The sequence below is a fragment of the Venustampulla echinocandica genome (genome assembly GCF_003357145.1).
Source record: "Venustampulla echinocandica strain BP 5553 chromosome Unknown scaffold_1, whole genome shotgun sequence".
Classification (NCBI taxonomy): Eukaryota; Fungi; Ascomycota; class Leotiomycetes; order Helotiales; family Pleuroascaceae; genus Venustampulla; species Venustampulla echinocandica.
This window is the reverse complement of record NW_022474206.1, coordinates 1,374,967-1,401,017: the sequence shown is the minus strand read 5'-3', so window position 1 is coordinate 1,401,017 and position 26,051 is coordinate 1,374,967. Positions and strand designations below refer to the sequence as shown.

The 26,051-nt window shown below is 49.8% G+C and overlaps 7 protein-coding genes across 7 annotated transcripts; 3 read left to right on the top strand and 4 right to left on the bottom strand.

Moving 5' to 3' along the window:
* Positions 1 to 429: 429 nt before the first annotated feature.
* On the bottom strand, positions 430 to 3,218 carry BP5553_03011 (putative phospholipase D1; the record flags this gene model as incomplete). The annotated part of the gene is made up of 5 exons (XM_032011634.1): positions 430 to 1,124; positions 1,178 to 1,853; positions 1,901 to 2,724; positions 2,793 to 2,921; positions 2,975 to 3,218. The coding sequence occupies 5 exons, from the start codon at positions 3,216 to 3,218 to the stop codon at positions 430 to 432; spliced, it is 2,568 nt and encodes an 855-aa protein (XP_031871327.1).
* A 1,026-nt stretch (positions 3,219 to 4,244) lies between these two features.
* On the bottom strand, positions 4,245 to 7,002 carry BP5553_03010 (Uncharacterized protein; the record flags this gene model as incomplete). The annotated part of the gene is made up of 7 exons (XM_032011633.1): positions 4,245 to 4,664; positions 4,725 to 5,081; positions 5,113 to 5,199; positions 5,258 to 5,682; positions 5,729 to 6,153; positions 6,210 to 6,218; positions 6,269 to 7,002. The coding sequence occupies 7 exons, from the start codon at positions 7,000 to 7,002 to the stop codon at positions 4,245 to 4,247; spliced, it is 2,457 nt and encodes an 818-aa protein (XP_031871326.1).
* A 65-nt stretch (positions 7,003 to 7,067) lies between these two features.
* Positions 7,068 to 7,901, top strand: BP5553_03009 (uncharacterized protein; the record flags this gene model as incomplete). Its single annotated transcript, XM_032011632.1, has 2 exons — positions 7,068 to 7,188; positions 7,288 to 7,901. 2 exons carry the CDS (start codon positions 7,068 to 7,070, stop codon positions 7,899 to 7,901), a joined length of 735 nt encoding a protein of 244 aa, XP_031871325.1.
* Positions 7,902 to 8,355: 454 nt separating this feature from the next.
* BP5553_03008 (Uncharacterized protein) lies at positions 8,356 to 9,328 on the bottom strand (the record flags this gene model as incomplete). Its single annotated transcript, XM_032011631.1, has 2 exons — positions 8,356 to 8,986; positions 9,054 to 9,328. 2 exons carry the CDS (start codon positions 9,326 to 9,328, stop codon positions 8,356 to 8,358), a joined length of 906 nt encoding a protein of 301 aa, XP_031871324.1.
* A 5,417-nt stretch (positions 9,329 to 14,745) lies between these two features.
* Positions 14,746 to 16,615, top strand: BP5553_03007 (uncharacterized protein; the record flags this gene model as incomplete). The annotated part of the gene is made up of 4 exons (XM_032011630.1): positions 14,746 to 14,929; positions 15,078 to 15,165; positions 15,227 to 15,590; positions 15,956 to 16,615. 4 exons carry the CDS (start codon positions 14,746 to 14,748, stop codon positions 16,613 to 16,615), a joined length of 1,296 nt encoding a protein of 431 aa, XP_031871323.1.
* Positions 16,616 to 17,435: 820 nt separating this feature from the next.
* On the bottom strand, positions 17,436 to 19,327 carry BP5553_03006 (Serine phosphatase; the record flags this gene model as incomplete). The annotated part of the gene is made up of 4 exons (XM_032011629.1): positions 17,436 to 17,451; positions 17,513 to 18,426; positions 18,479 to 19,068; positions 19,153 to 19,327. 4 exons carry the CDS (start codon positions 19,325 to 19,327, stop codon positions 17,436 to 17,438), a joined length of 1,695 nt encoding a protein of 564 aa, XP_031871322.1.
* A 1,807-nt stretch (positions 19,328 to 21,134) lies between these two features.
* On the top strand, positions 21,135 to 25,156 carry BP5553_03005 (uncharacterized protein; the record flags this gene model as incomplete). Its single annotated transcript, XM_032011628.1, has 4 exons — positions 21,135 to 21,147; positions 21,201 to 21,740; positions 21,883 to 23,967; positions 24,261 to 25,156. 4 exons carry the CDS (start codon positions 21,135 to 21,137, stop codon positions 25,154 to 25,156), a joined length of 3,534 nt encoding a protein of 1,177 aa, XP_031871321.1.
* Positions 25,157 to 26,051: the final 895 nt, after the last annotated feature.

The following is a 26,051-nucleotide window of genomic DNA, read 5'->3' as shown; positions in this document are numbered from 1 at the left end:
ACGTAACGATCGCATATACTTCTTTCTCCCTGCATGTCAGTTCTGTTCGGAAGCTCTTACAGTGAGTTGTTAGGGAGAATTGATATAAAGTTAAGCTGAGTGGAAATAAATTTAACATATCAATTTCTATTAAATAATTCAACAAAAAGACTTGATTAGTCCTGGAAGCTTATTACTTTCTTAGGGTGGGAGGATTTTTTTATGGGAGTTTTATCAAGAAGAACTTTACAAAACAAAGCAGGAAGGAATTAGCTGCTTGAGAGAACTTACTTTTCTTAGGAGGTTTCCTAAATCTATATTCCGATTTATGAGTCAACATCAACCTTGCCTTCATTAACCTATATTTCTACTACATCGAAAAATTTAACTAGTATGCATGATACCGCCAATACGAAAGTTGAAACCCTAATACCCAATAAATATCATCCATCACGTGTACACTTCATCTGTAAAAACATTGAACTTCAAGCCCTCCACCGCAAAATCTACCTCATCCATAAACAGCAGTGGCATTTCGACCAACGTCCCTCTAACCCGATCCAACCAATCCTTTAACTCTGCCGTACCGCCAGGAAACTCATCCTTCACGATATGCCCATATGCATATTTAGGACCCGGCTTCTCCTTCTCATTTTTCTTATCGGCAGGGGAGACAAATAGATCCCCAAAGAACGCCTCGTAGTCTTTCCAGTTCCGGACGTTGTCGGCCGGCACGCAGTGGAATGCCTTGGTAAATACCTCTGTGTTCGTAGAGGCTGTAATATCCCAAAGATTGGCGAATTCGCGGGAGAGGGGGTCTCGCACTAGAAGATCCGCGGGGGACCCCCAGTCGTAAACATTAGGATCTTTGTCGATAGGCAGGAAATTTGCATCTGGTTTGGCCCAATCCTGCCAGGGAAGGAGCCCCAGATGCTTTCGAAAGAGCTGGCGTCGGAGGGAAGTGGCATATTTTGAGGCTTGGAATGCCTGGCCATTCATGACCGAGTCGATTAGAGTATGGTCTTCAATGACGACGGCGATTTCCGAGTCGTGGCTACCGACCTGTGATCGGTCGTTGAGATTGGCACTTCCGCAGATGACGACTCGATCATCGGCTATGAGTACCTTCGAATGAATATAAAGCTCTATAAGTCGGTCAGAACAAGAATCATTACCCTGTGACGTACAAATCCCTTACCTTCACTAACAAAAGCATCCATTTCAGCCTCCTCGCTCCCAGACCACGGGATATCTTTTAGAGAAGGGCCGCCGTCCATATAACACTCGCACACACTGTCATACTTGGTATTCTCTACTTGTGATGCCGCTTGCTGGTAACTGTCGTATTCTGGATTGGGCTGGCCAGGCAAGGCACCCGTTTCTTCCCCCTTACCATCGTAACCGGCGCCAACGATATCATCATGTTCTTTCCGAGCATCTTCAAAGGCAATACCACTAGCCTGCTCAACGTTAGACATATCCTTACCAGCATTAATCCGGTCGTAATTCCTCAGATTATAAAATCGTATGTATTGCTTTGCGTCGGGAACACCAGCTTTCTGGACCTCTTCCATTATGCTGTATCCCCCACGACAGATGCTATGGTATTGATATTCCATGATTGCACGGGTTCCTAAACTGTCTTCTGCATGCAAATCACCTGCAAATGCTGGTACTGAGGGCATGCAGACAATAACTTTATACTTCTCGCCGGCTTGATGAGCACGGACAATACGCTCAACGAGAGCTGCCCCTATCTTGTTTTTGACCGGGCGTTGCTTGTCACCGGTGGATGTGATAAAGAATTGGTTTTCGATATAGACAAAATGCTTACTATTCCGAATGACCTCAATGTATGCATTCGCAATGGAGTGCTAAATGATTAGACAAGTCTGAGACCTCATCGGGTGAGATAACTCACTTCAAGGGGAACACCGTTACTCCATTGCGTGCAGCTTCTCACCAACTGTACAGAGACTCCTGAGGGTGGTTTCAAGTGTGTGTTGTGCCGAGAGAAGTGCGGGATATTGCTCGTGATGCCATCATGAATGGTATCGTAAAGACTTCCTGTTCTGCTAGGAAGATGAAAAGAATTCCCATCAATTCCAGCCTGAACGTTTGACCCGTCCTCCTTGTAATAGCCGCTAGTTGTCTCAGAAGGAGTGAGAGACAGAGCTGTATATTTGTCACCCTTCAAGTCATATTTCTCCTTGAATATGTAGTTCCATCTCTGAACAAAGTGTGCTCGTAGATCATCAACGACAGGGCCTCGCAGGCACAAAGAAACATCGGACCAACCCATCCTTGAATTCTTCGTTCGATCGAGCTTATTGTTCATATAATGCGTCACATCCTCAAAGTCATATACTCGAGCGTTATTGAAGTCCTGTCCTGGAAATAATGCCTGGTCCACATCAGTCGGGTGGGCATCTGCAAATGGATGGGCGTTCGTATCCCAGCGCCCGAAGCAGAGATCGAGTCCTCCCATAAATGCAATCTTGCCATCAATGAGGCAGAGCTTCTCATGGTGGGCCCAATAGAGAATGATATCATCTCTTGCACCGTAAATTGCTTTGAGTCCGTCACAAGGGAGGGAAGCGAGATCTAACGTTTTGAATGAGAAGTCCTTGATTCCCGATACGAGTTGGGATTGTAGGCTTTGACTACTGGGGGCATGATCTGGATGGCGAAAGACGGAAATGTTGGGGTGAAGCTCCAGGGCTTTCTTGGTGTGCTCGGAGCACACTATGAGATTTCAGTATTTCATGACTTAGTCTTGGAGACAAGTAGATAAATATTTCATATGAACATACGGGTAAGGATTTGGGAAACCTCCTTGTAAACAATAACGTTTACTTTCACCCCCCTTTCGGCAGCAGCCAGAAGCATACGGTCAAGGCGGTAGTTCTCGTTTGCCGAAGGAGGTCTCCTTAAGTAGAGTTCTATATCCTCTCTTAGTAGCTAATTGGGAATGGTCAAGATGTTCGCTTCATACCCGGGCTCAGCCACCAATCTAAGATCCAAATACTTTCTCTAGCCTCTTCGATAGCCACAGATACCGCCCACATGTACCCACATCCGTCGACAAACCATTTTGCATCGTTTCCCGTACGCGGGGGAGCAAAACTGTGGAATCGGTTGTCGCGATGCGTATATGATTGGGTCTGGCCCTCAAAGGCGTCTTCAAGTTTCTCAATACCATTTTCGATGGTCGACCTGATGTTGTTAAGGAAAGACATGGTTGCGAAAGAAAGCCTCGTGGCGTGGGAACTTGCCGGGGCCGGGACGGGAGGAGCCGGAGTGGAACTATTCTTGTTCTCTCAGATGTATATCCGCAACGATCTGAGAATACAAATAAGCCACAAATATAACGCAAGCAGACGCCTCCTTCTTAACTTAACTAGAATTTCATTCGTTACGAGATGGGATGGGACACTTAAGGAGGCGTTTCGGGTTCCAGCTGACGGAAGTGCGGCTGGCAATCGTATGTAAGCTGATGCCCCCTGTTGTGGCTTCGCTACAGACATAAGCCATGATGACGCTCGGTCGTCGTAGGCAGCTAGTCAAATAAAACCTTTCAAACAAGTTCGGTGATTGGGATCTCAGCATATTAAGAGTTTCTAAGTGAGATTGATCATTCAAGTAGCGGTGAAAAAATCCAACCCTTAGGCCGTTGGGGCCTATTTCGGAGCGTGCCGAATAACCCCTTATGTGGCCGGAGGGGTTTAGATCAAAAGGACTATCGAAAGGGCCTCTCCAGCTATAACGATCTGAATATCTCAACTAGTGCTAGGGAATTTTACATTCTCATGCGTCTCGTTAGATCTTTTGTTGAAGCCAATATAGCTAAAACTACACCTTCGTCCACCCACCTAGCTCCAGCGCACCGGAGTAGATCGTTCTGATAAACTGTTACGAGTAGGTTAAACGGTTGGTATCATATTCTTCACATAGCAAAACTCGCCCTATCCATAGAGTTCTTCATATGCCGCATCTATATCCCCGAAGCTAGATGAAGTTAAATTCACCGTCTCCTATTATCCTATAGTCGACACTAGAGTCCCCACTGCAATACAGGGTTGAAGTAACTCGTCTTGGTGATCTTCTTTTTGCGTTTAATAAATATTAACGCTACATAATGCAATCAGCGTCGCCACACTGGACCGCCAACAAATGTGGTATAGTTATTTCCCAGGGCCTGAACGGCCGACGCCTAAACTCCATACCCCGTTTCCGTGGCTGTTCCCAAAAATAAAACTCCCGCTTTAATCACTAGGCATGCTAAAACAGCGCTCGACCGAATCTTCATTATTCCCCCACCAGTTGGGCATCGTCACAATTTTCCCGGCTCCAAAGGCGAGGAATATTATTAGCAAGTTGAGATTGAATCCCGCATCAAACGCAGCGGCGAGGATGTAATTATATCTCGCCCACAACTCGTAGTGATGCCGATATGCCCAGTACATGACGAAGAAGCCGCCGATGATGCTCGATGTGGTGCCCGACGTTACGTTACCCCAGAACGACCCCAGCGTACAATAGAAAATAGTACTGTTCCATAGGGTGAACTTGGCACGAGGAAAGCACCGATGTAGGCCGTAGAGTACAACGGGAGTGCCAGCACCGAGGACAAACCCCCATGGAATTATTCGGTACAACGGAGTCTGAAATAATCGGATAGGGCCCTAACAGTTGATTAGTTTTTGGAGGTCAAGCCATAGGATGGGTCACGAGGGTATACATACGATCAAAACATATTGAACTCCAATAGTTAGTGAGGAGGCAAGGGACTGGCCTGTCCACTGGTGTGTGGGATCGATTTTCGCCCCTGACAGAAAGTCGGCCTTTGTGTCCAGTACCCATCTCACAACGGCGTAATTGATAGGCACCCCGATCACGGAGCCAAATATTTGGGAGAAAAAGAGGGCCTTTGGCGGAATGTGCATATAATGCCCCAGTTTCTGGTCCTGGAGCATAATCTGGGCACGATACCATGCATCTCCAGCAATGGTGCTGTAAACAAAAGCGCCGACTGGGTTCTTGTACCCGGAAACGGCGTTGACCATCAATCCGTAGAAAAGTTCATTGACAGTCCCGATAGGCTAAGATGATGTTAACAAAATTCCAACGCACTCTGCTTTGCATCCTATAGAAAGACTTGGCTTCGAGTTGGGTACTAACGAGTTGGAAATTAGATACTGCAAAAAGCCACCCGAGAGGCTAGAAAGTTGTCAGTTTGGTGTCTTCGGGGATTTAAAGGACTGTATTGGAGACATACCACAACCACAAGAGCTCCAGTTCCCATTGCTACAAATATCGTCCACCAAGGAATATACAGATCTGAGTTCCCCACAGTGGTGAAGAGGATGATGGCTGAGATTACAATAAGAGCCATGTACCATGAGAGAGGCACTTCGTTGTATGACCGCATAAGCACATTGAGCTGGTCTGTGTATTGCTCATTTACCGATAGCTTGTGGTTATTATGAGATCGTTCTCGGTACTTCTTATAGATAGATTTAAGTAGCGGGAATCCAAAGATGCCCATCCAAACCAACGCCGAAGTATAAGTGGCGAAGTCGAAGAACATTCCCCAAAGCAGCTGGGCGCTTACGAAGGGAGGACCAATTTCGGCGTACGCAGTCTCGTTGAGGTCTGGCTTATCGGTCATGATGGACAGGATTGGATAAGAGGTGCCGTTTTCTGTTGGTATTAGAGAAGGGCGATCATATGTTAGGGGCGACTTTACCAGTATATAGTCGATTTGACATGAGGTGATGATTCCATGAAGTGAGTCCGCCCCACTTTGAGAGGGGGAGAAGAACCCAGCAGTTTACTACAAATCCGACGAAAACGATAACCTGGGTCCACCATGGCGTCAAGAACAGGCTTCCCATCTGACTGAAACCACTGATATTGGCCCAGTCGAGGGACAGGTTCAGGAATCCCATACCACCTAAGCCTCCGCCGATGAAGTTTGCGACTTCATTGCCGGGGGCGACCCAGCAGAGAAAGGCTAACGATTGCAACATAGGGAATATAAATTCCGGGAAGAACTGCCAGACGGTGACGGCACCAAGAACCATAAAGAAAACCATCGTCTGCCTTCTGGATACCGGGGAAGGCGACTGCCTTTGTTTCGTTTGGGTCTCAAACAACGCGGCTTGGCACAGGCTAGAGACACATTAGCTACGGTTAGAAAAGGTGGCAATATTGGGCTTAGGACATACGCTTGATACCTATGAAAGTTAGTAAGAGCGACAAATCATACTGGAACGGGGGGACCTACCATGGATATTGGGGATCGTAGACCAAGAAATGACGCCCAATTGCTGCATAACCATACCCAATTATCACAACCGCCCACATGAAGAAGAGAGCAATGGCGGGGTGGATCTTCTTATCAAAGTAAAGCTCCGACATCGAAATAGGCGCGTAGGCGAGGTTATAAGTAGCACCAGATGATGCTGCAATAACTACCATGACATGTTCCTTGACGCTGAAGGGACCTGGATTAAGTGTAAAGCTCCATTTGGAAAATGGTATCCGGACCCGCCAGTCAGGTAGAAATCTGGCAAGCCAATCCCCAACATAATTCGAAGCAATCTGTACAAAGAATATTGAGTAAGGCGCGTATGTGGTTCGGTATTGAACGATTTGGCCGAGGATTGCTCCAGGTACGACGAACAGGAACGTGAGAAAGAAATATCGAAAAGTAATAACAGGTAGAGTTGTGTCGTCCTCCAGGCTCACCACCCGTCGAACCGCCCACGGGATATCTCGAAGGAGCGGATCATCGTCGGGTACCGTTTCCCGCTCTTCCCCCTTCTCATCTATAAAATATTGGGGTTGTCCTTTCTCATCCTTCAACTCCGGAGTTGGCGTGCGACCAGAGCTATTATCATCGCCGAGTGTTGTGTCCTGGGAGACGTTCGATCGCGAGCCGAGCTCGGTCAGACTGGAATCCGTCGAGACATTGTGTTGATAAATCCCACTAAATCGATCCTCCGCAGGTGAGGACATCGTGATGTGTCGACGACGCTGAAGCGGACAAGCCAGCCACGGCGGCGACGCTTCAGGAACGGGGAATGGCCAGTATCATCAACGTGATGGAGGACGACAGTCTTAGGGGCATCGTGCTGCTGCGTCTCGCAGCCTTTATCTGGCGTTCAGAATCGAGGGAGGCGGGAGCGCATGCAACCATCGAGGGTTAGTACAAATGGCGTCTGCACAACAGGTCAGACAATATTGGCCGTTTTGGCTTGTCCCACAACGGTCGCTCCCGAGCTAGAGCTGAACGTGCGTGAGACCCAGCAACTGCCAGGCCAGCTAACCAAGTTCGAATCAGGTTGTTCCCTTGGGGGGTCACTACAGCGAGTGAGCGTCCACTATTCAGCACTCGCGGAGGCTGCGCCGCACTACGGGACAAGGAGAAATACTTTTTCGCAGGAGCCAAGCAGGGCACAGGTGACAGAGGGCTTGAGCAGGGAATAGAAATCATTGAAATGGCTGCGTTGGAAGATTACCCCGACATGGGTGTCGCATGGACTGGCGGAGGGAGGGAGGGAGGTTGCATATATCATGATATATATGAAATGTCCCCCCATCAGTCGAGACACCTCCAGGATCCGCAGCTTGGATCTCCAGATGGTAAGGGCACCGTCCTGACTGCTGGACTTTCCATAGATTATTGCACGCCAGATATTGATCAAGCACGAACTCAAACCCACATGCTTATCCCACTTGAAAAGTCGAGTCTTGAGAAGGGGCACAATCGGGGCTCGGAGACAACAAACAACTCAGGGGGCGTCACGTGTTTGTTGTTTACCCTTGACTTCATTTCGGGTCAAGTCAATTCAATGATCAATCGCTGTGTTGCAGGCGTGGGACTCCGCTACTCCGTCCTCTCCGCACTGAGGTGAGCGGGCTCAGCGGAGACGACCGCTACGGCCAAAGGCCACAGGGGGCACGAAGGAATATAATACAGCAATGCAGGACCAGCACTACCCAGTGCCCACACACCCATCCCTCTCACTTCGCCGGGTTTCTCCTTGGATCAGGTAAGATGGGCGGACAGCATATGAGGGGTGTGGTACTTCGTCCGTCGTACAGTCCTACAGAGTGAGATTCTTGCCCCGAAAGCTTTGTGAAGTTGTGTGCTTGTCTGCTAGCCTTGTGTAGCCATCAGCAAGAATCAGCTGTTGGCTTTTGGCTGTCCAGCAATGAACCACGGAAATCCGATAATGCGGTTAGGACATCACATCCCCGTCGCCCACAGGGGTCCGCTAATAGTATTAATCGCTGATTTGACAATGTAGGGAGGGCCAGTGCTCCTGCTCCAATCCCCAGCTTTTGCCCCAATAATTGCTCCCCGCTTCAATCGGTTCTAGCTCTTTTGTTCTCATCGGAATCAGGCGCTCCATGTCCGTTAACGCCACCCTCCTCCCCGTCCACCTCGTCTCGAGCCCGTACTCTGCCAGCGCCTTCTCCTAGACCCGCACCGTTTTCACCCCCGATCCAGTTCCCATCGCCGTCGAAATACTCCGAGACATTCTCAGCAGTGATCCAGCCACCACTGCCTGGAAATGGAGGAGGGAGCCCACCATCGGCGGCGCCTCGCTGCACCCCAGGAAGACCACTGATACCATCATAGCCAACACTCCCTTCAAAAATTATCCTGCTGTCCTCCCCGCCCTCCATATCTTCATCCCCAAATGCTGGGTCTGGGTGTAAGTTTGAACAATTGGAGACCGCCTCGAACAGGGTTTGGATCGCCGAACTTCCCGTGTCCGACGGCTGGGCTACGAGCGTCAGTTCGACAATCTCTTGCTCCTCGTCGTCGTTGGCAGCAGCGGAGAGATCCGACAGCTCCAGCTGCATATAAAGACCCTGTATCTCCTGACTGGAGTTGGAGGGGTCGTCCAGTCGCTGAATTGCGTGGAGTGAAATGGCGGGATACGGGATCGAAACGCCGGTTGAAGTGGCTGGGTTGAACAAGGTGAGATTCCTAAAGTGACAAATAATGTCAATGGGTTGCCTCCCGGTTAGTCAGGGCCAGGGGAGAGAAAACATACTCTGAGCTAATGAAAGCGTCTACCACTTCGACGATTTTTTGGTCATCCTGTCCCGAGTCGGTGGCCACATCTGACTGCGCTTGCCTATCAGCGCCCCGTGCGAAGATCGGTAATTTTGATATCTGAGATCGGGGTGCAATTGCGCGGTGACCGATGCCTTGGTAGTGTAAAACAGGCTTTCCACCATAGAAGTTTGTGGGTGTTTGCGACTGATGGTCTGCGAGCGAGGTGAAGGAGTCGGCCGAAGGCGCGGTGCGAATCGTGGTCAGCGGCATGACGACTATTCCTCTCGTGAACAAACCCTCTTCTTCCTTTAGTACTAGGTAGTCGAGAGATTGATGCTCGAGAATTTCGATTCTTTAGACGGTGAGGCTGCGGCGTGGAGTGCGAATGTGGTGAATTTTGCGAACTTCTTGGATGATAGAAACCTCACACGCAAGGCTGAAGACCTGAGGATGAGGGAAGCCACGCTAACCAGCAAGGGCTAGTTTGGAGATTCCCATATTCTGCACGTCTTCCCACACTCCTTGAAGCAATCCTGGCTTCCCCTTACTTTGCACCTAATCTCACCCTGCCATGCGATCCAAATGGCAAATCTATTTATACCGTCTGGCTGCCCGCCACTTCATGCTTCGTCGTTCCCAAAATATCATGATATAGATACTGGTGGTGTCTCGTTTAGGATTCAGGATGCGAAGTTTCTTAATCAATCAAGCGTTTACCACCACCCTCATTCCCTCTAGTGTCAAGCCAGGCGTCTGGAATATGCCACGCACATGGCGGGCAGGGGCTCCACGAGTGTACCTCTATTGCAGGAAGGCCAAGTTGTGTGCCGTACAGAATTGCAAAGTTCAGCTCGTTTAAGATTACTGCGTCTACTACGTACCAAGGTACGCTTCGTCTATTGGCATCAAGAAAGCACGTTTTGGGTGATTGGCCAAGGAGGCAGACAGTAGGTGGCAGAAGTGGTACTTCCGCTACGCCGCGAGTACTTTACATATATCTTAGAGCAAGTGCAACGCGTGGCAAGGCCGTGCTTTTAAGACTTCGCGTCGCTCAGGGGGCACACCACTTGATGGAGTTGAAAAGAGTTCTATTTCTTTAAGTTTTGTCAATCATGCAAGCCACTTACTGCGAAGGGCACCACTACGCCCTGGAAGCGACCTTTTGCTCTACGTCGCCAATATCTCACACCAGGACTTATTATCACCCAATAGTGAGACACGTATAGGTATGGTGTATACTTGTGAAGGACTTCTCATAGACGAGCTTGTTCCTCTCAAGATACCAAGGCCGTCCGGGCTGGAAACGAAATCAGAAACGAGGAACGGATGGCAAGGCCGAAGAAACTAGCACCTTAGTAGGCCCCCCCTATAGCTGCTCTACCGCGCTCGGCTCCCTTCCAAGTTACCCGGCGCTCGGTTTCGACGACTATCGGATGCGCATCAACTGCGTCCGCCATGTTCAGGTCCCTCAAGGAAATGGCTTCAACCCGTAAGCTCAGTTCCCAAGCAGCCTGCCAGCAAGTATTCTCTAGAGCCCCGACGTGTGCCCAGATTCCAAGGTTCTCTCTTGAATCTTGGCCAGGCGTAGACAAGTATGATCGAGCATACACTTCGACATGATGGCGGCCCTCTATTCCGAGCTATATGCCGAGTCTACCTTTCTCTCGGAGGCCCAACCCCCGCAACTTGAACTTGCACTCTGGCGCCGGCTTAGCTATCCTTTGCAACTCTCTGTTCGAAGGTCTCTTTGCCGTCCATATTGCGAACGATTTTTCGAAGACTGCGATTGGTACCTCTCGATCGTGGTGGCAGACACTGTAGGCCCCCCTAGGTCTCGTGGTCTAAGGAATAGCTCTTAACCTGCAACTGCGCGATTATTCCCCTCTCCGCCAAAGTATTCCTTTCAGCACCGGTTCGTATGTTGAGATCTTCTCCCAGATTCTGGCTGATGATGAAATGTGCTTTGTATCCGACCTTCGACAATAGGCTTGTTTGACCCTCTTGGGATCTTTTAGGCGGTGATGAGGGCATTCGTGATAGACGGAGTCCACATCCTATCGAGGCATCAGCAACATTGTTTCAACAACCTTTTCCGTCCATCCCCACCATATCTCTAGAGGATAAAACTAGGGTGATAAATCCGCCATCTCTTGCGTCGTGACCATCATGCCGAAACCCTCACACCAGGATTGGGCCAAACTTCAACCCGTTAGGAGGATAGATTTAGGAATGCGACTGTCGGCTGCGATGGGCCGATGGACTTATCGCGGGACCCTATCGCGCTCTTTCATCAATCAAACAGGTTCCTTTGACTGATTCATCCGTCAAACTCAAAGGACTCGCCAAGTGGGCCTTGTGGAAGAATGATTCAACGGAGAACTTTGAGTTGCTTATCAATTTTGCGAGGAAGGTGCATGCACAACAGCTCTAGAAGTATCGAGCCATTCCAATGCAAAATACGTGCTAGCCGCGACGGGATGGCCTGGGTTCCAGATTTGAAGGGGTGCGTAGGTGGTGTTGTTGCGTTGTTATGTTGTGTTTGTTGTGTATGCAATTCTGTACCCCTATGGCGTGCTCAGGAGTAATCAGCCACGCGTGCCAGCCTGCAATCCCAACTCTAGGCTAGGAAGGACCCCTTTTTATTATGATCGCGCTCCCCTAAAGTTTGGAGAGTGTTCTATGATTTATTTGCGGAGTCTTAAGAAGTTATTGTCTAAGGGGTCATGCTGGTCAGCACGGTTTCTGCACTTTGAACTTACACGCTCGAAAAAGGGGTCAAAGGTGTTTATGCTATAAAGTTCTTCAAGGAGTAAGAACATAAGCAAGGCCACTGTGAAAGCGGCCGAACTCTCTTTACTGGCGGTTCTAGCGGTGTGCTTAAAACTCGGGGGGCAAATAATTCGGGCTTACCCTCCCCGCCCACTGCCTATGCATCTTCCAACCCCATCCCCACGGCTTCGTGAGAAGTCACCAACGTAGATCGCCATCGAAAGAAGCTTCGAGTAGCCGAGCTGTATCTAGAAGTCTAGTTGTCCGCGGGATGTTCTTGGATATGGTGGAGTTCCCCGCTAAATGCGTGGCAGGTGATAGGAGGTCGCCTCCTTAATGCGGTGGTTGGCAGCAATAAATTCCGTAAAAGCTAAACACAATGGCTAGAAAGGGTTAGCTAAACCCTTCGAGGCGTCATTACTCTCCTTGCTTTTGGTTCTTTCACTTCATACCTCCCTCGGGTATAATGCACAATGGGTTTCATCGCTGACAGCCTCGAGTGGGGCGTTACGATGCCCCCAAGGAGTGCTCCTCCAGGCCCCAGGGGAGTGATCCACCTGTCGGTCGTGGTGAGTAAATGGTATGTGTAACAAGATGCCATAGTGGAATATGCCATCGAGGGATGGGAGCTAGAAGATGAACTGTTGTGCAACGATATACCAATATCAAGATGTCAACCACTACAGATTTCCGCATAAGTGCTGGAGTCAGCACAATCCAAACTGAGCCTCGCTCCCCATGATGTCTGCGGATACTTCTGCTGAAGTTCTATAGTAAACGAAGCTCTGGTTTGTTTGGTCTCCAGCCTCATCTCAAGCAACTGGTGGCGGGCCTGTCGCATTCGCCACTTTGCATGGGACATGAGCCGGTGCATACGTGGTACATGGTAGAGGTACTGTAGGAGCAGCCGTTACCCACGAGGAGGTTTACCCCTGGTATGTCAGCCAAATTCCATGCGGAAGGATTGGCTTCTATGGGGAAGCGTTCAGATGTGGAGGATCAGCACTTCGGCGTCTAGGAGGCAGGTTGCATGGAGTTAGAGTTACTACCTACCAAGTACGTAGTACCATGCAGTTCATTCTGACGACGAAGCAGGTTTATTAACGAGGCTCTCTGGGAAGTCCGTTGTCCTGACGAGAGTTATGAAAATAGAAACCGGTACGGTGATTTTCTAGGACTTCGGAATCCCGAGCTCGACTTGAAAATACCCACGGTTCGTTCGGCATCGATACCCTCTATCCTAGGCTCGGCGGCTCGGGACCTCTGCTATACTCTTCTATAAAACTATAATTGCAAGTCTGCTAGCTATACGTTAAGATATTTCCTGACATATCATTTTGATAGAAGGAATCGACTCCTATCTGATCTCATTTAAGTCTTCCTCGCATCCACGAGCAGTTTGACGAGAGAAGTTTCGAGATTTAAATCTTTACCGGGTTTAAAGGCCAGATGCTTAGAAATGGAAAGCAGTTATGTACCTAGGTAGTCTCTGGGATGTTATAATATGGGGGTTTCCCTACACCGAAGCAAGACGTGCCTTCGGCAGAATGGAATAGGGAATAGATACTTAGTGACAACACCGCATAAGTATAAAATACTTCGTAGACAGGATAGTGAAGTATTCCTTCTACCTTGCCTCATTAATTTATAAATTATCTTATTACTTTATAAACTACACCACCCCCGTCCAGATCCCAGAACATCCTTTAGGTCTATGTTGGTGGTTTACAATGTACTGTATACATGGCGCTCCGCTGGGAATATCCGAATATGCCCCCTTTACGGTCCGACACATCTGAATCATGCCGGGGTATGCAGTATTTCGTCCCTTCATTCTGTTTTCTTTGTGTTGGCCACTGCCGGCAGTAGTGCACCCGCCGGGAAAGGAGAGCGCTTACTGCGGTATCAGCGGCAGACCGAGCTCAATGTACCTCCGTACTCGTAACCAACCTCGCTGGCCCGTACTCGAGTATATGTACATAGATACAATCGACCACAATCTAATCCTCGCCACACATATACTACCACGACACACCCGCTGTCCCACGGCCATGCGAGGGGAAAGACAAACCCCAGAACATCCCGCACGGAACAGAAAACCCTGGGGGCGAACCCGGGGAAGCAAACCTCCCCGATACGGGGCATCCAGCCGATCCATGGGCGAGACGGATCAGCCCCGATGCCTGGCTCGTCCTGCAAATAGCAACGGCTTCTGCAGCGCGATCAAAGAACCGACGCCAGCCTCAAACACGCTGGCCGCCCTGGATGTTGGCCGCAGTTGGCTGGGCGTGGGGGGTTCCTTGAAATGGGATTCGGGGATATGCAGTCGATGCAGACCGATCTGACAGATGCGGACAGCGTGGAGCAGTTCCAGGGCCATTGTTTACTGTTTACCTGTTACTGAGCCCCCTTTGAAGTCTGAACCCAAGGCGGGCGTGGGGTTCCAGGCCCGACCTTGAGCGCTTCCCCACGACCCTAAAGGCGCGGACGACTGTCCGGACCAAGCCCAGGTTCCCAACCAGCACTATTAGCTAACAATTGCGCCTTTTGCCTCCCACGATGGACTGACGGCGGCGGGGGGCCCTGGGCAAAGCTTGAATCGATGTGGTTCAGAGGCTTAAACCCAGACTTCCGGGTGGCAGGTGGGCAGGTGGGCAGCTCGTCGCGGGTCACGCAAAACGGAGGCATTGTCTTCAGATAGTTATATATAAGGTATACATATATACACGCTCCGCCTCTGCCTGGCCCCTCCCCTTTCCCCCCTTCCCATCACCGTCACATCTTGCGTTATCTGCACCCAGAGCACGAGCTGTCGTACACGTCCAACCACCAACACCGCTCGGTGACCCGAGCCCCCTTACTTGTCCCGCAAGAAGGACATACAGCGTACATCGAACCCGAAACCATCTGATATTCCGATGGCCACGCAGAACCGCCAGCAGCTTCTTCAGCCTCGCCGCGTCTTAGATTTGGATTTGGATTTGGACCTGGCTTTGGCCCAAGCCACGGACTTCCCATTCGCGGAGGCTCAGCGTCCTGATCATGATGTTCAAGGCGCCCTCGCTGACTGGGCGGCTTGGAAACAGAATGTTGAAATCCCAAGTAAGTGGTTTTGCACAGCTACCTTGATATTTGCCTTGCCTTGCCTTGCCTTCCCTTGCATTTATCTTCCAGCACTATCCCCATCTATTTCTTTCCGTCCTTCCCATTGAATTTTTTTTTTTTACCTCCCTGAGCTTTGATCTCTCAGTGATTGGATCACTAGCCTCAGCTGGTGTCCACTCCTACGGCATATCAAGTCTCGGGGTCTCGATTTCCAGAGTTACAGGAACAGGGACGTCCCTGAATGCGTGCTGAGCTGGTGCCGGAACCGAGAACAATTCATATGGAATTGTGCAGTGGTAGGAGCATCACTCCATGGACCAACCTCACTCAGCCTCAGCCTCATCCTCATCCTCATCCTCATCGACTATGCATTTTACACTCCCTATTCTCAACCTGTCGACAACCTGTCGACAAACGACAATGGCAAGGTCAATGTCAACGACAGCGGCTAGCAGCGGATCAGCATTACGTCCTGGGAAGTTTCTCATCAGACAAGGAATATGCGGGTCGGGTCGACGATGAACCCTTCCCTTCCTCGCCTGACTGCTTACTTGGTACTGGTACTGGTACATCCGCCTCCACTCCCCACGTCAACATCCCCCTTCTTTGCATCGCGATCTTCACCTTCCTGAACAATTCTGGAAGTCCAGATGTGTCAGTACCTTGCGCACCAGTCAGGGGCGCCGTCGTTATCCCAGCCCCAATTCCGCAATCCAACTGCATATGGTGAAATTGCACGTGACCCGTCTCCCAGCCGCGCCCCTGACGGTATGCAGATCGTCATTCTGGGCTACTTTCAGCGGTTCCCCAACTGAGACCGAGACGGAGAGCTCGTCCCTCATTTGTATTTATGGCTGTTTCACAATGGCGGCTGCGGCTGTGGCTTTCTTGAATTATCTTCAGTTCTGGAGTTGTTGAAGTCTGAAAATTGCATGTCAAATTATCATATCTTTCCGTCGTGACTTGGACCCGCACGGAGCTGGCGACCAAAGAGACAACCCAGACTCAAACTCGAGCTGACAGCGTCCACCAGCAAATCCCGTCGGAACCAGCGCTGCTGTCGCAGTAACCTCACCAACCTACAATCCATGGGAAGGCCAGCAGCAACAGCTGTCCCTAATAACCCCATACACGATGCAATCCCAACAACGCCAGCCATACCAACCTCACAACTACGATCCCTACTATACCCCATCCACCTCAACTGAAAGCACACCCCCAAACGGCTTCGTCCCCTACTACATCGACCCAGCACACGCAAGCCTCTCTCCCCTCCATCCCAATGGCCCTATATCGCCCTACCCTGCCGGAATCCTCTCGCCCAGCTCCCCAACCTCCCCTCCAACACCCGGCACTGCTGCCCTCTCGGACCCGGAAGCCGAACAGAAACGCCTCCGCAACACAGCAGCGTCGGCCCGTTTCCGCGCCAAGAAGAAAATGCGCGAGCAATCCCTTGAGCGGGTGTCCCAGGAACGCCGCACGCTGCTGTCGAGACTGGAGGGCAGGGTTAAGGAGTTGGAGGAGGAGAATAAGTGGTTGAAGAATCTGGTGTGGGAGAAGCGGGATGCGAGGGAGGAGCGAGAATTGAGGCTGAGGAGGGGCGAGATCGATGGAGTGGACGGTGAAGGCGAGGGGAAACGCGAGGGGGACAGGAATGATGGGGTCGGAACATCAGGGTCGTAAGAAACTGGGGGAGACGGAGGGGGAAGGGGGCTCGAGAGGAGACGAGGGAATGGGAGATGAGGGCTTCCCTGATGCTTATGCTGGAGTATTTTTGGCGTTAGCTTTTTTGGATTTCTGGACGTAGGGACGGGACTTGTTAAAGTCCAGGGTGAGGGGGGGTTGGTTGGGGACTATATTTCTTGAAGGTTGATCTTGGACGTATGTTGGAAAATAGTGGCTTTGGATGGGGTATTTGAAGACGGCACATGCTCGTTCTTCGAATCGGGGGCTAGTTATTGGGGAGAATCATCTCGATCGGATCTCTTTTGGTTTCCTATGAACGTCGTTAGTATATGGGGTATGTTTATGAAAGTTCCATCATTTAGTAGCTCACCCCGCGTCACGATTTGTCACGTGGTATATTGCGGTTGCAATACGGTACCTATACGCACCAGGTAGATATAGGTAGGTAGGTAAGTAGGTATCATTCCCACCCCGCAGGCAACTAGAATCAGCACGCCGTACTCATCACGGAAGGAAACGAAAATAGCTTGATACTTTGCCCAGAGAACGAAAACAATAAGGTTAGTAATGTGGCCTTGCGGGGAGTTATTATTGGCATTAATCTCGTAAAAAAAAACTGTTTACTGTAGTGGCCAAAAGGGGAAAGAATTTGGATAGTTTTCCCGTGCCCAGTAAGCCAATATGTGTTTTTCATAAATCAAATATCAAGAAGAAAAACACTGTTTCTATCATTCATCATCTGGTCATGATTTGGTCCAGCCCATCCATTTTGTGTGCATAAAAAAGAGTACCCGCGGTGGGGAAAATCATGGGTTCGTCATCTCTTTCGGTCACTGGGGAGTTTTGTTAGTATGGTATGACTTTGAGGATATTATGTGGAAAAGGGATGCTTACGTGCTCAAACGCCTGGACAGTAATTGCAGTCCTTTGTCATTGTCCGCCGACTCTCTCGCTCGCTCAAATGCCTGGGCCCTGCCCTCCTCGCTCTGCCGAGTAACCTCCTCGTGACTGGGTGGCAATCTCTCGTTCTGCAAATCCACCTTTCGGGCATCCTCGAAGCTGCTGATTGCGTTCTTGATACCCTCCGCGCCAAGCATGAGCGTACCAGCTGGGAGTCTGCCTCCCGAGGCAGTCTTGAGCTCTGTTACTCTCTCGGACTCTTCTCGTAGGACCTGGAACACTCGTGAGAGACGGCCAATGGCAAGAATCTTATTTCTGATGGCCCGTTTCTTGAACTCGATGGACTCGGGGTCCATTGGGGTGGTAGCGGGTGGGGAAATTGGTGCTATGGCGCTTGAAGGGGTGGACGTATCTTCCTTGAGTTCGTCCTCGGGGCATGTGCTCAAGATTGCAATCAGCATATCCGTAATCTTTTCTCCGACGAATGGGAGCGACCAGGTGAAGACGTCCATGAAATTTGGTAGCCAATACGGATGTGGTGTGCAGTTGAATTGCCTGATATTCATGACGTTGTTTTCATATTTAAGGACCGCGGCTTTGTTGTTGTAGACATCGAGATAATTGGGTGCGGAAAATATGGTCATGACACTAGGGAATCCTGTAGTACGAGTCTTGCGGTACATGCGATATCCAGCATCCTGGGCCTCGTGTGCTCTAATGACGGATAGAAGATTGTTCTTTTCCAGGAAGTTGCAAGCTGCGGGGTACGAAAAGAAGTACGAGCATCCTCGGACATGGTTGTGGATGAAATACTCTGACGTCTTCTCTTGGCCAAATTCTTCCAGGGGGTCGGCCCAGAGAATATCGCACATTAGGCCGTGAGTAGGAGGCTCACGGAAACGATCAATCTATAGAGGATGTTAATACTCATGCCATTATAGTTTCTATGGGGATACATACGCTCTTTAGGTCGTCTAGGGTGTGTAACTCCGGGCTCAGCCCACCATGGATACACAAGAATTGCTTGTTCATGACAGCAGCAAGTGGGAGGGCACAGAAGGATTCCATGCACGCCTCGTAGATTTTCTCCGAATACTTGTGTTTACACTCGAGCTTGAACGTGAAATAATCCGTCAAATGCCGGCATTCGTGGTTTCCACGGAGCAACCATAAAGTATCAGGATACCAGATCTTCAATGACCACAAATAGAGAACGCACTCGATACTGAAATACCCTCGGTCGACGTAGTCACCCAGGAAGAGGTACCGTGTCTCGGCAGGGTCCCCACCAACTTCGAACAGCTTCATCAAGTCGTAGTATTGGCCGTGAACATCACCACAAACGGTGATTGGCGCATCCATCTCCAGAAGATTGGGCTCCTGCCTCAGGATCTTACCCCCTTCCTCAAGGATGAACAATGCCTGGTCTTCAGTCAAGCGTCCTTCTCTGTAGAAATGTTGCTTAAGAAATGCTAGGTTGGGCTTCGACGGATCTTCGGGTGAGAAAAATTGCTCATCGGTTGGTGGATGCATAGCTGGAGCCTGGACATCTGTTGCTCGTCATGTCAGCCGTTTGAATTAACCATGGGGCACGCTGTAGGTAGAGGCAGAAGCAGGTGGTGAATTATCATTACCTTTGCAGACGCGCTCCATTGTGTTGACTGTTGAGCCATCTTCCATAGTATGTAGGGTGAAATCTATCTCGGGGATCGGTTTCTTTTCACTAATGGCCCTGAGCGCATTATCAACCTGTATCTTGTTGTCGGCGCTGCGAGCCGCGAGGGGCTTTGTTGGCTCCTCGGCGTCCATGACGGGCGACCGTGGCTAGGGAGCGTGGAGGGTGTGTTGTGTTGTTTCGGGGTTCGGGTCGCAGTTTGGTGTGAGCTCAAGAGAAGGTGGAATTGCGAAGGGCTCTTGGGTAGGAAACGCCGTGGTTGTGTTTATGCCTGTGTTTGTGTTTGTGGCAAAGGGGAAGAAAGGTCCAGGCGAGCTTTGAGGGTGCGTGGGGTAGAGAGTAGAGGGTAGAGCACGCACAAGCGCAACTTCACTTGGCGCGGTTTCTCTGTCAGCGGCTCAACGCAGCCAGATACACAGGCGCTGACGATATGTTTCACACTTCACAGTCGCAAGGCCGCAGGAGGTAGGGCAAAGTTGTGGGTCTTGTGGCGAAAAGCTCGTTCTCTTGAGGCTCCTTGTTGTCCTGTGGTGATAAGGCTGCAAGCGATGAAGGGTTGTGACTGATGTAGTCTACTCTCTCCACAACCCAGATGTAGTACAAGTCCCTGAGTACTATGTAGCAAGTACTTCTCGTATGGGTTGTGCCAGTGGGCGGGGGACGATAGATCGCCGCTCGTTCTTAAGCCAGTAAGCAAGTGCCAGTGAGCCGCGGTCAAGGCCCCGAAATGGCGTTCGTGCTGGCTAGACCGGGGCTATTGTTATGACCATAATGTGCACATTATTGGACCGCCTCGCTTCTGCACTTGCCCGGCCAAGGGAGATGAAAGCCCCCGCACTCAAAAACGATCGATATCTCGCTACTTTTATGTCGGGATCTCAAGTCAACCTTGCTTCTAATAGACTATAGAGTTAAAGGCTAAAGCAAATTAATTTTACCTGTATTCTCTTTTACTCCTTAATGGGATATGTAGGTAAGTAGTTGAGTTGAGTTGAGTTGAGTTATGGAGTCAATTGCGGCTGAATGCCTGAGTTAGGCGATAAGCTCAGCTGGGTTCAAGTTCAAGTTCTCAACGAGCTTCGGATCCTATTCTATCCGAAAAGGTGAAAATGTATAATTGAAAAGGCAAGTAGGATATTCCAAAATAAGGAAATACAGCCGTATCTGAATTTTCAATTCTGGCGTCGTTATCTTCAGCCGAACGTGTGGGGCCGCCTTCCTGGCGATCACGACTCACTACTCAACCCAAGTATTTCATACGCTATTCCGCAAGGTTTATTATTACCATCACGTATATTTCATAGCTATGTACAAGTCAAGCTAGGAGATTATCGAGGAATATCTTTCAACCGCAAAATGTATTTGGTTAAGGAATCGAATAGAGTACTCCCATAGCCAACAATAGTTCCTTCCGGTCTATTGATTTCCTATCTCACATCCAATATATAGAATTCTCGGGAACACAAATTTTGCAACGGGCGCTTTGGAGGAATAGCAAGAATTATGACGTAGCAAGTGTTTGTACGGTTTATTATAGTTACACTTGCTACAGTAACGCGGGCCGGCTCGTGGCCCGGGTGCTCCCGGTGGACAAAGAAACCCGCACGGCAAGGCAGCCATCAAGATAAGTGTAGAATCCCCCTTTAGAGGATAGTATTAATAGAAGACAGCTTCCGAGTCCCATTTCCAACCTTGTTGATGATGATTCCCAGGAAACCGTTCGAGCAGGGTTTCACTATGTGTGGCGACCTATCAAACACCTCCCGAGAATCAGTTTAGTGCAGCATCGCATCGCATCGCATTGACACAGCCCTCCAGAGCCTCAACTCAACAACTCCAAGACAAGCCTAATCCTTCCACGCTCGTCCGGGAAATATTACCACCAATCCATTTCGTTCTGCCACTTCGCCCCGATTCGTACCCGCAATCCCCAGTCCAGGCATGCATGATAACCGTATGTGCTCCCAGTATCCCTCTGGTTGATCGAAGGAAAGCTTACTCTGACAGGCCCCAACCCATTACTGGCCCAAGTGCCTCTCACAGTATCTCCGTTTGTGTCCCTTCCAACGGCGACTACCTTGCCATACACATACAAGACTCTACCATCAACATTACCGCCATCATCAACGGGCACGCCAGCTTCGTCGTCGGCCGAAGAGAAGGCGCCGTACGTGGTCTCGACCTCCGGCCATGGAGCACACCCAGATGAGATAATAGCCTCCTGCAGAGCACTACAAGCATACATTCAAAAGGTTCAGGATGATGCCGACAAGGAACTTAGGGAGTGGGACGAAGCTATGGCTGCGAGGGAGCTTGCAGAGAAGCGGAGGGTTGCTCCGGGCTGGCTGGACAGCGACGCAAGGATACTAGAACCTGAGAGAAAGGATGCTTCGACTTCTGAATCCCAAGAACAAACACATGCGCGGGGCAATCTAATGGACGCGGATGTTTCAAGAGCTGATGCGCCGAGTCTCCCCAACCCCACGGTAGCTACGTCGAGTGGGGTAGCCCAAGGAGATGAACTAGATCGAGCTTTTGGTGGCCTTGGTATTAATCAAACATGACTATCAATAATAACACAACCAGAACCCTGAAATTCCAGAATGGCCCTGACTTGTCAGGGAATGGTGATTTCATAAGTAGTCTCAGTCTGTAACCTTATATTTCAGGCGATAAATCAATTCTCGAGTACCACTTCCAACTTCACCCAATCTGATTGTTTCTGGCGGGGGGAACTCTGCTCCACGAGTAGACACGATGCTTCCACGAATACCGCGAGCTGGAATTGTGCTCTCAAGGTCACGCCCACCCCGATTGTCAAATTACGCCACACCCAAATCGCCCCAAATCTGCCCGATTTGTACTTCCTCGCCAACTTTACGGTTTCCTTCCCAGAAATCACGGCGGTCCCCAGAGCTCCAGCAGCATAGAGCTACCGCTCGGCGACAATTTCACTCAGCTAACTCATTGAACACGGCAGCCGCAAAATCGCCCACGCAAACCTCATCCCGTGCGGAGCTTCGAAGTGCTTTGCTCGACCTCCAGAAACACGCAGGGAACTATGTCAACATTTCGCGGCTACAGCTAGCGCTACGCGGCATTGAGCAAACGCCGGGGGATGAGACTATCAGGATCGCCATACTAGGCCTCGCAGATGGCGGAAATTCTTTGCAGAAAGCAAAACAGCTCTTAAGGTTGCTCCTTGCGGATCCACTCAAGGACGAGGAGAAATGGGAGCAGATACTGCTCGATAGTGCTCCTGGAGGCAGGCCGCTGCTCGTTCGTGTTGGACACGATTCTGGGGATCAATCGGGGTATAGCAGCCGGATGGTACAGGAACTACATGTGTCTTCGCCGATGTTGAATGGACATAAACTAGAAATTCTAGTTTTGGAAACGGACCCTCCGACAGCCGCGGTCGGTGCTGATGGGAGCTTCGAAGAGACCGTTTTAGTTCCTACAATGGAAATCCCGACTTCTAATACTGGAAGATATACGCCTGTCACCACACCGGTTCACAGGTCACTCCTGGTATCACAGGGCATTGTGGGTGCAGCCTCGTTGTTGTCAGCCCCTCCAAATACAGACAGGACTATTATAAACTTGGCTGTGGATTTACAATATAAACGTCAGGATGAAGAACCCCCCCTTCCTTTCCAAATTATCGATGTTTCCTTAGGCACTTCAGCCGTCGTATCGTTCCGGGAGAGTGTTCGCAATGCGTTGGATTATGAGCACAACTGGTCCGCAAGTGGTGCACCAGAGGTTCTGAAATGGCTTAAAGCCGGAACAGCGCCAGTTGAAGGGACGATGAAACTCCCTGTACGGAGGCTTATCGAGTCTGTTTTGGAAAATACGAACTCGGCCATTCAAGCAGAACAAGCACGCCAACTCAGTACTGCCCTTACTACTAAGGTTTCCGATCCTCAGTTGCGATCGTTACAGGAATCATTAACTCTTTGGGCGGAACGGGCCCACACGGAGTTGCGAGATCAGCTAGATATAGCGTTCAACGGACGTCGATGGGAAAAACTGAAGTGGTGGAAATTATTCTGGCGGGTTGATGATGTATCCATGATCACTACCGATATACTTAACCAAAGGTTCTTGAGAGACGCAGAGGAAGAAATCATCTTTCTTGCTGGCCGCATTCAGGAATCGGGAATCACAACCCTGAGTGAACGACCGGATGGAACTCCACGGGATTGGCCGAGAAAGCCCGTACCTCTTGTTCGGGCAGGGCATAAACTTGGTGCAGAGCCGCCACCGCCCCGGTTGATGGATATCTCAATTCCTGAGGACGGTATACGACCTCCTCGTACGGATGGCCCGCCATGGCCATCCCATATCCTCCTTGCAAGAAGCCATTTTATTTCTACTACGGTCTCGTCTTTGCAAGCAACAGCACAAAGCCTAGTCCTCCAGGCGCTAGGTACGTCCGCAATCGCGGGAGGATTGGCTGGGCTTGTACATGCTTATAATATACTCACACCACTCTTTGCCGCTACTGCTGTCCCTGCCCAATATTTAGACGCCTATTCAGTTGCGGGAGTTGGTATCGTCTTTGCTCTTTGGAAATTACAGGGTAAATGGGAGTTATCGCGGAAACGCTGGGAAGGAGAAGTGCGAGAATGCGGTAGGAGTACTATACAAGCATTAGAGGAGGTCGTGGGAGGAGTACTGAGAGATGCTAACAAAGCTTCATATCAACAGGACCCTGATCTAGAAAAAGCAATGGAGATAGCGAGAAAGGTTGAAGAGGCCTTGAAGGCTTGTAAATAGTGTAAGATTAGTAAAAAGTCAAATATATAATGTATAGCTTAGCGCATCTCACGAATTAGATCAACCTTGATTGTATCATAGTAAACACTGTTTTGGACTTGTTGATTAGGAACAAAGTCTTGGTTCCTGATTGCTAAGGCGACAATTCGTGTGCGCCGGTTGGCTCGTTGTGATAGATCGTCATGGATCTCGCGAATTTACTTGTGGCTTTTGTAACTTACATTTCCCGATCAACTCAACATCGCGACTTCTTCTAGCACCAGCAGTCATATTTCCTTTGTTTAGTGGATATTGGTCGCGCAGTGGCCGCGAGTTGCTATACCATGTCTGCAGCTACTAGAGAGGGCGCGAAATCAGACGCACCAGCGTCACCTAAGGCCAGGGATGATGCGAACCCAGAACCTGGGAGACGACAGGAGAAGAGCCATGATGTAGCGGACGCAGAAGATGCCCAGCAGGAAGAACTGGAAGAGGGAGAAGAAGTGGAGGAGAGCAGCAAGAGCCGGGTGGAAGCACACAATGGAGCGACCGAGCAGTCGGGCGAGGATGGAACTACAGAGGCACCTCCACTACCAGAGGAAGCAATCCCCCCCCTACCGGAAGAAGAACCTCCCGCAGCAGGAGCAGAGAATGACGATGGATGGGCGCCGGTCTGGGAGGAATCTGCACAGGCTTTCTACTTCTACAACCGACTGACAGGTGCTTCGCAATGGACAAACCCCCGTGTCCCAGATGCAGAAGCACCACAACCGGGTCCTCCAGGCGTCGAGTCTCCCGCTCCCACGCTTCCCACAACTGCACCTCCTACGAACGGGTACAACCCAGCGATCCATGGTGACTACGATCCGACGGCATGGTACGCACAACCTGCCGCCGCCGAGGAGACCGGCGCAGGACCTGCGGATCCAGCAGCCGCCTACGCAGCAACAGCCGCTTTCAACCGATTTACGGGCAGATTCCAGAACTCAGAGATAACTCCCGAGAACTACAATGACGAGAATAAGAGCAAGAGGCAGATGAATGCTTTCTTCGACGTGGATGCTGCTGCAAATAGCCATGACGGGCGAAGCTTGAAGGCTGAGCGAAGTGGCAAAAAGCTATCCAAAACGGAATTGAAACAGTTCAAGGAAAAGCGGAAGGCTAGAAAGGAGGAGAAACGGAGGGCTTGGCTGAGGGATTAAGAACAGATATATCATGAGTGGGCGCATTTGCAGGCGTTAACTATCTTTTCTGGGATTATGGTTCGGGGAGTCTGGGCGGTTCGGGACCGGGTAACAGGGGAGAATATGGCGAAATGAGGTTGTATATAACAACCATAGGGATCTGTAGAAGACGCGGCTTCTATGGTAGAGGCCCGTACAATTGAGTTCTTTATCTCACGAAGGCCTGCCCTTTAACCTTTTCCAAATCAAGTCTTACTCCATGGGATTGATAGATGGCAGAACACATGGAATTAATTTTCGTTCAGGTAACCTTGCCTTATACACATCCGTGTGCCCGACTAACTCAATAGAACTAGATGTGATCACTAATATTGGGTGTACCCGGTATTGTTTAACATCCTTAATATCCCTTGTGCTTCTAGTTCTCGCTCTAGTATACTCTATGTGATAATATATATATAGAAGCTTGAAAAACGGCCTACACATTAGAACAACCATCCCTTTCTTAGAATTAGATGACCTACTATCATACTTGAGGTTCAAAAGTATTGAGCAGCAGGAGCTCAAGATTCCTACTTAACCGTACAATATACAAGGGGCGCACTCAAAAACACATACTTTGAGACAACATAGGTTCCGCGGAATAAATAGGGGATGAATGTGTATGTAGAACAAAGATTTATCTCGCGAATTCTAACCGAGTTTTATACACTTCTCAAGAATTACTCTTTATATTATATATATTCCAGACACTCACACTACATACAGTACTCATAAGCTAAAAATAAAAGACAAGATAAAGACAAAGCTAATGCTTAAGGCCAGATCTGTCCTCCTACGACTTCTCTAAGGGTATCATATACATGAAGCAAAACTCCACCTCCAAAACAAACCCCCCCCCCCCCCCCCCCCC